At 41.4% G+C, this 12,393-nt stretch overlaps 2 protein-coding genes across 3 annotated transcripts in view; both read right to left on the reverse strand.

Moving 5' to 3' along the window:
- Positions 1 to 12,393, reverse strand: part of LOC109419481 (group 3 secretory phospholipase A2) — an 89,073-nt gene that overhangs the window by 35,669 nt on the left and 41,011 nt on the right. For both annotated transcript variants that reach the window (XM_019693704.3, XM_019693703.3), the window contains exons 2-3: positions 854 to 999; positions 245 to 414 (exon numbers count right to left, since the gene is read on the reverse strand). In XM_019693704.3, the coding sequence (XP_019549249.1) occupies positions 245 to 414; positions 854 to 999 (316 nt within the window). The remainder of the gene's footprint in view (positions 1 to 244; positions 415 to 853; positions 1,000 to 12,393) is intronic.
- On the reverse strand, positions 5,564 to 11,056 carry LOC109415410 (uncharacterized). Its single transcript, XM_062857814.1, has one exon. It carries the CDS (start codon positions 11,054 to 11,056, stop codon positions 5,564 to 5,566), a length of 5,493 nt encoding a protein of 1,830 aa, XP_062713798.1.

Consider the following 12,393-nt stretch of genomic DNA (forward strand, 5'->3'; position numbering starts at 1 on the left):
CCTCTGTTTCATGCTAACGACAGACACCATAAAATCCCAAAGCTTCAAAACCACTCGTAATTATGTATTCAATTTAGTTTGTTCTAATAGAGCAGAAGTTTTTTGCTAACACATCTCGTGAATGCGTTTTGATGAGCTTTACCCTAAATTTAAATTTAACTCAGGAATGATCCAGTGTCGCCTCCAAAATTAGATAAAAAAAGACGATTTATTAAATCAACATCCACCACATGAATATGCATACCTGGTCCACACCACTTAGTTCCCGGGTAGATGAACCCCAGTCCGCCCTGAAGTTCGCCCGATATTCCGCTCGCCTCGTTGCACACCTCCTCCAGGGCTATCACAGATTCGCGGGGCACCTGCCGCACCTTCTTCGCGTCAAAGGCCAGCAGCATCCGTTGTATGTCGCCTCTTCACACGAATAAAGATGCACAGCGAGAAGAAGCATGCCGGAAAAAAAAATAAAACATTTTTTATCACTGACGTTCAATATTTCGCAGTTATGCGACCTTGCACTACCACGATGGGGTCGGTTCGGTATGCGAGATGAGGTGAGGCGATGATGAGGGTAGGTAAAGGAAGCCAACGGAAAGAAATGGGAAGAAATAGTGCGCCGGTGATCATATCATGTGTCGTAGTCCTCTTAACGTTCAATGAACTGATCGTGCGTTCGACAGACTCAAGTGAATGCGACGCTAAGCACGTCATATTCCGACCCCGGAGGGCATTTTGCTCACCGCACGCCGATCTCGAATGAATTAACTTAATGATTTGTGGTCTACATAGGAAACAATGCTGAAGTAATGTGATTGTAGGAAGCCTATGTACAGTACAATGAGTCGAATCTTACCGATCGGAATGTATTTTGCAGTACGGCGTTCGACTGCTGAGTTCGACCATTCTGGTCATTCTGAAATCCGCCACGAGCACTGAACTTCCCATAGCTTTCGCTATGAGTAATGTGAGTAATAACGTTAACGTTGGTTCGACATTCATCTGTAAGGAAAAAAGAAGATCGTTAAGTGCATTGATTCCTACATGGCAATGTGTCGATTGTGATAAAATCGATTTCTGAGTATAGTATTCGACAGATTTATTAATGAATATTTTCGTCACGGTATTCAAGAATGCAGTCAATGGAAAATTCAGCACGAAAAGATGCTGAGCCGTTCAAGGAGTCGAACCCAATCATGTTTTTGATACCGAATACACTACTGTAAGAGCTATTTGATTTTTTTTTCACTAGGTATTCTAATATACTAATCAACATCATTCATTCAGCTTAGCATCACGTGTTTGTACGAACCCAAACAAGTACTTTATCAATAATTGTCGATTATTCAAGCAAATTATCCCATAAGCCTTATCAACAATAACAAATCTCAAAACTGAACAAAGTGAAAAATTCGAATTATAACATGCAATGATTATGTAACACTACTTAACCCTTCAGAACGCGCACTGTTGTAAAAAAATACAACACTACCAAAAAACCTCGCTCGTCGTATGCAGCGTCCTGGACGGTTAACAAGTGTAGCTATGGTCCCTGGAGTAGTTTGGTTGATCTGGAATATCATAGAAGTATCTTGGAATGATTCATGAAATGCCAGGGGGATTACATACAGTAGGATGTGTAATGTTACAATTTATTGATTATGAGAATAACTACTGTTACTGTCAAAAGCCAAACTTAAGGACAGTTTGGACAAACCTAAATGTCCCAGATGTTTATAGTAATATTTATCTAGTGAATTTCAGGATGGTCCAGTAATCGCGATTGATTATGCAACGTTACTCAGTATATCAGCTATGGATTGGCGTAGCTAGGGGGGGGGGTTGGTTTTCAGGGGTACCGGGCATTGCATAGAATAAATTTGGAACCCCTTAGAAATTTTCATTGAAAGTCACCTAAAATTGAAAACTTCACATGATAATAATAAATCAAATATTTATGAATGGCACAAATGAATGGAATACCGGTTGGATCAGATGTTTCTTGTTTGCCAAAATAAATGACAGTTCGACGCCTTTTACAAAAGATATAACAGTTTCGCGGGCTGGAAAAAGGATGCAACTTTTTCCTTCGCTCCGACTATGTAGTTCTACTTATGTTATGTGATATGATTAAAAAAAATATGTTTAAAACATGTACTGAGTGGACCTGTATCAGGTTCCGTAAACAAAATTCTTACAAGAAACTGCTACATTTTGTAAAAAATGTTCAAATGGCCAAATTTAAAAACTTTCAATCCGGGGTAAAGTTGATCAACCAATGACATAACATTTTAAGATTGGAAAATCATTCCACTAAATAATATTGATCATGCTGAATCTGAATAAGTACTTAAAATTCTTATAACTAGTGTAATTTGTGTGTTGAAAGTAAAATAAATTTTGGTTTATTACAGAACGACCCACATTCAACGTCTAAAGGTTGGCAATTTCTTGAAAAATCGTCTTCTTTTCTCAAAAATATGCTACTTTCTAATAAAGCTTGTATGTTAACATTACTTTAAACTCTATGTTCAATAAGCCTACCATGAATGAATTAAAGTATTTTGCGAGTCATCTGATATACAAGTCGTTGATGGGAGGCGTTTTTTAAAAGACATTTTTTTACCGTGGTTTAATACACATCCAAAGAAGTCGATAATTTTATGTAAAATATGCCACAATTGACATAAAAACCTTCAAAAATCCTTCAAATATATTCACCCAATTGATTTACGTCAACATTTCTTTCACTGAAATAGACTTGTACCGTCCTCAGCCGTTGAAAGACGTGGATCCCAAAGTGATCAACTTCACCCAGCTGATCAACTACCCCTCAGATTACGGTACCAAATCTACGTTTTGGATACTTCAACTGCAAGGGTTTATAAAATAATTTCGGGGTAATTAACGCTAATGTATAATGTATTTGCTATTTGCATAATTTTGGAATCCATATTTTTTTTCAGCCTTCCAGATGAACATGGAATGTTTACAATATAAATCTTACCAAAACTGTATTTTGAAAACCAAAAACAATCTTTCAGCAAGTACTTAAAACAAAGTAGGGGATTCACTAAACAGCGTAAAACGCTGATTAAATATTGTCCTGATCAAACGTCGCGATCACTAAAGGAGTCTTTGATTATTTTACTGACAATTTCATGACACATAACAATTAGCAGAAAAACATGGCTTACGTAGCAAATTAAGCGACTCAGTAAGTGCCCTAAGTTTTTGTGGAGATTATTACAGAAGTAACGTGTAATTAATACAAATTTAGAATTTATAGAGCAGAAATGTAACACTGGAATACCCGGAGGTGTTCTATTCAAAGACCATACAATCTTTATAAATCGCGTATAATACAGGAAATGTGTATTTTTAGCTCGAACATAGCATTTAGCGCAACCCTCCATTGTAACTACATGTGAACAATTTTCCAGAATAATTGTTAGAAACATGAACTCTGAAAACGGCAAAATATTCATAAAATTACACACAATACAGCAGATTCGTATTTTCCAACTCAACATCTTTAAATCGCCAACTTATTACTGAACAAAGAGCGCTAAAACGGCCTACTTTTTCATTATAACTGTACTACTTTTCGACACTTGTGCTGCAAACTAGCACTCTTCGGCATTTTTGCCAACATCTTTTTTTTATTCACTACCACTATATGTATGTATATACATATAAAATATATACATATAAAATATGCAAATATATTTGTTTTTTCACATTTTCATGGTCTCGTGACCAAAGAGGTACCCTGGTTTTATGTTTTTATCAGAAAATTCAGGAAATTTGGTGTAACCTATCAAAAAAACAGAAATGTATGTTGTTTTGTTTTTGAGATCTGATTTTTTGAATATAGAGAGTCATATATTTTAGTTCTAGCTACTCTAAAATTGCTTGAAATTGCAAATTCTCATAAAACTATGCATAGTATTGCTTTTTAAAGTGATTCCTGGTAGTTTTGGTATCCATAATATTATAAGGAATCAAAATATAATCAAATTTAAAAAAGTGTCCTCTTATTTTTAAAAAATCATATCTCAAAAACTAAAAAACATACATCTCTGATTGTTTGATATGTTACGCCAAATTTCCTGAATTTTCTGGTAAAAATATAAAACCAGGGTACCTCTTTGGTCCCGTCCCGAGACCATAAAAACGTGAAAAAACTAATATATTTGCATATCTCAAAGTACTTTTTACATTTTAGCCCCTTTTTTCCTGAAAACTACAATTCAATAGCTTTCAAACAAAAAAAGAAGTTTAAAATCGGTCAACTGGTTCAAAAGTTACGATTTTTTGAAAATTTTTAGTTTTGAAAAACCTTAATTTTTTTGAACCAACCTATATGAAAATTGGTCACCCTAATGCCGAAATAAAAAATACGGGTCTAGTTATTTCCGAAGAACTACAAGCCCACCAAATTTCACGACAATCGGAGATGCACTATATCGTTTTTCTATGGAATGGCTGTATATTTATACACTACTGACAGAATTCCCAAAAGAATTATTGTCGGAGGAGTTGCTGGAGAAATTAAATAAAATTACAAAAGGATTTGCCATATAAATTTAAAATTAAGCAACATAAACTCCTAATTGTATTGCTGTGGAAGTTTTTGTGTAATTACCGATGATTTTTTAGGGATGTGCTGAAAGTTTCAAACGTCCGAACAGAATACTAAGGAACTGTCGAACAAATTACTTATTCTATGAGAACTACTGAGAATTTTTTCAAAGTAACAAACACGCAGAAAAATGACGCCTGTTTGAATTAATAAAACGCATGGTTGATTTTCAAACTGAGAATTTACTTACTCCAAAGTTATATTTCTTTGTTCTTACTTAGTGTTCATAGATTAAAACAACCAATTAACATCATTCCATATAACGTTAGAAACTTTACTTGTTTCTACAAACTGGGGACCACAAACAGGGCCTGGAAGCACTCACACATCTTTGAAATTCTTACCTCAACTTCGCCACAACGTAGCAAATCCATCACCGCAACTTCCAAGTGCAGTCTTGGCCGTGATGGATAACGCGCAGGTACTCAAGACAGCATCCACGAAACGTTGGTCGGTTTCACCTTTTTGTCTCTTTTTTATCCGGTCTACTTTCCATCCGCTTGTCGAGTGTCTAAAAATAGATTTCCGAGCTGACGCAGGAGCTGCCGTCACCAACACAATCACATTCTGGCTTTGTTAGTTGCCAAAGTGCTGTCGTTTGAAACAATCCATTATTTTATGTTGAAACTACAAAATCTCAGTTTGGACTTACAAACTGTCAAAAAATTCGTCAAATGAAAATATTTGGTCGTTCGGATAGTTCAGCGCGAAAATTAGCTCGTGGACTGTATAAATTTAAGAAAAAACGCGTCTGTCTCTCGCGACAGCTTTATTGAAACTGAAAAATTGCCTTTTACTTCCGGTTGACAATGGTGTACTCTTCTTTCAAGATAGTGAAACAGGGTTGGGGAAAAATTATACACTGAGAAAAGTTCGTTTACAAATTTAGATTAACATTCACCCCCGGGTGAGGTGGACACCTCAATCTTCCTTCTGCGTCGTCGATTGAACGTTATCGTCGATTGGTAGTACCGCTATTTTGGTTGTTGCCCGACGGTAGATGCCGCTACTGGTGCGCACCGTAACGACTCGTATAATGCCATCCTTCCCAGGGTGCGTGTCGATAATTCTTCCAAGCCTCCAACTTTGCGGTGGCGTATGGTCCTCTTGCAGGATAACCAGTAGACCATTTCGTAGTTTGATAGGTTCCTTGAACCATTTGCTTCGTTTTTGGAGAGTGGTTATATATTCGTTGGACCAACGGGTCCAGAAGGACTGTTTCCGCTTCTGAATCAGCTGGTATCGTGACAGAGCTCCATCCTTCAGGTGTTCATAGTTTGGCTCAGCAACAGATGTCAGCTCCCGACCCACCAAGAAGTGGCCAGGACTGAGAGCTTCGTAATCCAACGGATCGTCATTCATTGGGATCAAGGGTCTCGAATTTAGTATTGCTTCGATTTGTATCAAGAGGGTGTTCATTTCTTCGTATGTCAGATGACTTTCTGACAACGATTTGTAGAGATGATTCTTCATGCTCTTCACATTCGATTCCCAAAGGCCTCCTTGGTGAGGAGCCCTTGGAGCGATGAAATGCCAATTGGTACCTCGCTGTTGGCAGAATTCGTTGACCTTTTGCTCCAAGGCTTGGGACTTCAGAAGGTTTTTTAGTTCGATCAGTTCTTTCGCTGCTCCTGTGAAATTAGTACCATTATCTGAGTACAGATCTGATACATTTCCACGTCGCCCGACAAATCTATGGAGTGCGGATAGAAATCCTTCTGTCGTTAGTGATGTCACTAATTCTAGGTGTATAGCCTTAGTGCTCATACACACAAAAAGCGCAACGTAGGCCTTCATTGGACTTCTTCCGCGGCCTTGTTTGAGGAAAAACGGTCCCGCATAGTCTACTCCGCTCCGAGAAAACGGTTGAGCAGCAGTCACTCGAACACTGGGCAAATCACCCATGTACTGGTCAAGCATCTTCGGTTTCATCCTGAAACAGGTTACGCACTTCCGCAATACTCGGTGAATAGTTTGTTTAGCGTTTACTGGCCAAAATTTAGCACGCACCGTTGCTAGCAAACCATTCAAGCCCAGATGAAGGTGTTCACGATGCATAGTCTCGATCAAAATTTCCGTGAAGTGGTTCCTTTCAGGCAATATGAAAGGATGCTTCTGGTCCTTAGGAAGGTCAGAGTGCCGAATGCGACCTCCAACTCGCAGCATATCCTCATCAAGCACTGGATTCAAGTTTCGCAACTTCCCCTTAATTGGCTTATTTTTTGCAATACACTCAAATTCTTCAGCATACACCTCGTGTTGCACACATTTCACCATAAGTTTTTGTCCATTGTTCAATTCAGTCAATGTAAGCCGCCGATCGCAACACCTTTCACTCAAGTTTTTCGCTTTGCAATTGTTGATAAAACGTGCAACATAGCCAAACACTCGTTGCAATCGGCGATAATTACTGCAAGCCATAATCACTTTATACGGTTGATTGTCTTGCACTATGGCTGCCATCACATCACAATCTTCTTCTTTATTTTCTTCGGCACCATCTTCAAACTCTGCAGCTGGTGCTTCACCATCATCCTCATTCATTCGTAGAAATCGTGGCCCTTGCCACCACAGATCACTATTCATCAGCTCCTTCGGGAACAAACCCCTGGACACCACGTCCGCAGGGTTCGATTTCGATGACACATGTTTCCAGGTACCGTCGGGTTGAAGCTGATGTATCTTCGTTACACGGTTTCGAACAAATACCGACGTTTCAGGTTTCAGCCGACGTAACCAGCTAATCACGATGCTAGAGTCAGACCAAAGTATTACTTGATCTGACTTCATCTCCAACGCTTCGCATACTGCTTTCATTTGGCGTGCCAGCAACAGAGCAGCACACAATTCAAGGCGGGGTATAGTCATCTCAGCAGGCTCCGCTTCCGGTTTGACATTTCGCTGCAATTCCTTTATTGGTGCTACTCTCGATTTTCCGCAAATCAGCTTCATGTTCGCAGTCCCATCTTCCTTCACACTTCGCATGTAGACGCAGCAACCGTAGGCTACGCCAGACGCGTCTGCGAAACCGTGCAATTCCAGTTTGACAGCATCATCACTAGTCACTCGTCGATCAATTTTTTCAGTGCCGATTTCAGAAAGCTCGGTTCGAAACCGGGTCCACATTTGCAGAGATTCATCCGAAATTTGCTCATCCCATTCTTGCTTATTTCTCCACAGATGCTGCATAAGCAATTTCGGAATCACCACCGTCGGGGCGAGCAGCCCGAGCGGATCGAAAATCTTTGCAGTCTCTGAGAGGATCTGGCGCTTCGTGGGTTTCTTCAAGGTTTCGTTGATCGGTTCAACGCGAAACATGAACTGGTCGTCGGCTGGATTCCAATACAACCCAAGTGTTTTAATGACACCGTTGATGTCGCAATCCTCAAATTCCATCTGTCTTTCTTGAGCTGCAATGGGAATGCCTTCCAGCAGCTTCGGGTGATTGGCGCACCATTTATGGAGTCCAAACCCACCCCTGTCAAGCAGAGCAATCAAGTCTCTCTGAAGCGCTATCGCCTTTTCCAAGGAATTTGCTCCGGTCAACACATCATCAATATAGAACGATTTCTTCACCAATCTACTAGCTTCTGGAAAATCGTCGTTCTCATCATCTGCTAGTTGGTTCAACGATCGAGTTGCCAAAAAGGGTGCAGCAGCCGTTCCATAAGTAACCGTCTTGAGTTCGATCTCCCTCAGAGGTTCGGATTCGCTTTTTCGAAACAGGATCCTTTGGAACTTCCTGTCTTGTTCATGCACCAATACCTGGCGGTACATCTTTGGCACATCCGCTGAAAACGTATATTTGAACGAACGGAACCGCAGTATGATGTCGAAGAGACTGCTCTGCACCGTGGGTCCTACCTTCATTACATCGTTTAGTGAAAGTCCAGAATCGCTCTTTGCGGAAGCGTCAAATACAACCCTGAGTTTTGTTGAGGAGCTCTCCATCTTTACGACGCAGTGATGAGGAAGGTAATACACGAATTCCGAATCATCTTTGTGGCTACGTTCAACCTCCACGCAATGGTCCAATGCCAAGTACTCGTCAATAAAGTCATCGTACATTTGTTTCATCTCCGGATTCTTGACCAGCCTACGCTCTAGCAATTCAAATCGTTTTTCCGCTTGCTTCCGGGATTCACCCAAGCTACTGACATTGTCCCGGAAAGGCAGCTTGACAACGTACCTTCCATCCGCATTTCGGGTGTGCGTCTCCAAAAAGTGAGATTCACAATCATCATCTGGACTGGTCGATTCAAACTCCGCTACTTGCTCCTCGATGGTCCAGAAGCGCTTCAGCAACTCTTGTAGATTTTCGTCCGGATCCGTTACGGAGGAAACTTGACAGACCCGCACGGTATGGACGGGTTCGATATCTACGACCGGACCGGCTACGAGCCAACCCAGAAGACTTTCCTGCAGAGTCGGAAGATCATTAGACATTCTGATCTTACCTGTTTGAAGCAAATCATAGAACACTTCCGCACCGATGAGCATGTCGATACGGCTCGGTTCCATGAACGATCTATCGGCCAGCTGCAGCTCGGTTGGGATGGGCCAATTCGAAGCATCGATTCTCACTGCTGGTAGGGTGCTCGTTACACGAGGCACAATCAGGTAGTCTAAGCTGAACTCGAACTCATTCGCTATTGATTTCGCTGTAACCTGGACCTTGAACTTTACTCTGGACTTCATTCCGTTCACTCCGACTACCGGAATGTTAACGCTACTTTTCGGAAGACACAACAAATCCGCTACACGCTCCGACAGAAAGTTGGCCATTGCACCGGAGTCGAGGAGAGCACGGCACTGATGAGCCACACCGCACACATCAACCACTTGAATCATGGCGGTCGCCAGAAGAATCTGCTTCGTTGCTTCGCGGGGCTGAATCGGGACAATACATTTAGCTGCAGTCAAAGGTTGTTCATCGGACCCTGTCGCTTCTTTCCTGGTGGCGGGTGTTTGTGGAGGATTCGATGTCATAGTTTTGCGCTCTTCTGGATGCATCAAGCTGTGATGTTTCTTGGTACACGATGTACAGGATACATTCACCTTACAGTTCGCCGTTCGATGCCCCCTTTTCAAGCAAGAGAAGCACAGGCCTACTTGCTTCGCTTTATTGTAGCGGCCATCGATGTTCAATTTTTTGAACGTCTCGCACTTTTCAACAGTATGACCCAAGTCGCAAACTGGGCAACTGTCGTCGGATTTTGGTACCACCACTGAATGCGCCTTGCTCGTCATCACAGTGCTCTTGGGTTTCTCGCTCGCTGCTTTGGTCTTCGGGGCACTCGACATCTGTTCACAGCGTTCGAGAACGTAACTCCGTTTGCGAAGAAAAGCGATCGTATCCTTATAGGTAGGCATTTTTCCATGCTCAATGGTTGACTCCCAGCACTTTCTGGTTTCTGGATCCAGCTTCGTGGTCAACAGCGTAATGACGATAACCTCCGACATTCCATCCATTTTTAGCTTATGGAATTCAAGAGAGCCTACCCGTTTCTCGCAATCATCAATCAAGGCTTTTAACTCGTGCGACGATTCTTTGGTCATTTGCTTCAGGCTCAATAGCTTCATCACATGACCATGCAGCACCATCGGAAGGTTTTCGAAACGTTCAGTCAAGATCTTCCAGGCTCCTGCATAGTTGTTGTCGTTAATCGTCTGCTGGTCTATCGCACCTTGAGCTTTGCCTACCAATGCTTTGTCCAAATAATGGAGCTTTGTGGCAGGCGAGTCAGCGACACACTTGTCGACGATATCGCAGAACATTGATTTAAATTTAAACCAATTTTCATATCTTCCGTCGAATGTTGGCAGAGGCGTATTCTGTAACAAAAGGGACGGAACTCGGGACGAGAGATTGACACCACTGCTACTTGCACCCCCGTCCGGTGAAGGCTTTAGCGCTTGCAGTTGCTGCTGTGCCTCAGCCGCCAAGGCAAGGTTGGCCTGCTGATCCTGCTCATACTTTGAAAGCATCTCGCATAATGATATACGAACGAATTCGTACAGCTCTTCGAAGTCGACAAATTGCTGTTCATATTGCTGCCTCTTCGATGGATCCGCCATGTATATGCGATTTTGAAAATCGTTATACTCCGTATACGCTAAATCTACGGTTTTCAAGTACAAATTCAAAGCATGAATGTTGAACTTACCGTAGTCAAAATCTGCCTCATCGATCGCTTTCCTGATCCGTTCAACCTTGCCCTTGGTTGACAGGCAACACTGGACCAGAGCATCAACGGTCTCCGCCATTTTTGCATCCGCTTCTCGCATCGACTGCCGTTCCTTTTGTTCCTTAACCGTCAACGTTGGAGTATGCGCCACTTTCGCTGTACGCGAAGCAGCCGCCGGTGAAACAGCAAACAGCGACTTTTTTGCACCTGCAGACCGTAACAGCATTCCACTTTTGTTCACTATTCTTTTCCTGTTTATATCACTTTTCAATATGGCCGTCTTCTTTCCAATCTTTCGATATCACCACCACTCAGAAAACGCCATTTTGTATTTCTCAGCAGCCACTCTTCAAGATGGCCGCCGATCGTTTTTCACACTGGCACTTCGCCCGGAATCGCAACTTCCGGAGGCAATCTTCTCCACAATTTCCAAATCAGAGCAATATTTTCCGGAATGCAGTATTTCTTTCTGATTTACACCCTTCAATTCACTCTATTCACACTACCGCGTACTGCAGTTAAATCACTTTCCGCTCAGAGCAATCTTCTCTAGTAATTGGCAATTTGCTCTGGGGCTATGCCCTCCAGAATCACTCCGAAACACCGCGTTTTCGCAACACCTCGTGGTACGATCAAATCACTTTGCCGCTCAGGGCTACTCCTCCGGGTTCCGAATATTCTTTCTGGGGCTACGCCCTCCGGAATCACTAGAATCACTTTCTTCGCAACAGCTCGTGCTACGATCAAAACACTTTGCCACTCAGGGCAATCTTTTCCGGCGATCGCGACCACCGAAAATCACCCGTTCCGCGCACGTTCCGGGATTTTTTTCACAGTTCTTCAGCACTAAATCGATATCCGGATCGACATGGACCAAAATGGTCGTTCGGATAGTTCAGCGCGAAAATTAGCTCGTGGACTGTATAAATTTAAGAAAAAACGCGTCTGTCTCTCGCGACAGCTTTATTGAAACTGAAAAATTGCCTTTTACTTCCGGTTGACAATGGTGTACTCTTCTTTCAAGATAGTGAAACAGGGTTGGGGAAAAATTATACACTGAGAAAAGTTCGTTTACAAATTTAGATTAACAATATTTGTATTATCAAACAATGGAACAGTTTAGTTTAAACTAGGAATCAGTTTGTCGCTATAGCAAACTGAAAAATCGGTTGATTTGAACTGGAGTTTAATTGTGTTTACAATTTATTTCTCTGCGTGAAGTTGTATAACAAATTGCAAAACAATCCCCAAATAAATTGACGGGCAAATTCTCTGAAAAATTACAAATTTCTTGTATTTTACATACTTTGTGAATTTTTTGTAGTTTTTAAGAATCATAATCACAATTGCTCTGTAAAAATATTTTCATGCTCGCGTAGTGTTCACCAGTAGAACCCAAATACTGTAACTATCATTGTTATACGAACAAACCGAAAATGTGAATAAGTGTCCTGATTTGTATTGCACTTGATAGTTCTTATAATTGTTCTTGAAAGTTTTTTATATATAAATGATTGTTTGCATGCAATAAAACTCAAAGGTTGTCGTGGTGATCGTGAAGTT

Source organism: Aedes albopictus, chromosome 3, assembly GCF_035046485.1.
Source record: "Aedes albopictus strain Foshan chromosome 3, AalbF5, whole genome shotgun sequence".
NCBI classification, from domain to species: domain Eukaryota; kingdom Metazoa; phylum Arthropoda; class Insecta; order Diptera; family Culicidae; genus Aedes; species Aedes albopictus.

Excerpts from the sequence above, each read along its gene's own strand:
- LOC109415410 (XM_062857814.1), bottom strand. The coding sequence starts at position 11,056 with ATGCTGTTACGGTCTGCAGGTGCAAAAAAGTCGCTGTTTGCTGTTTCA.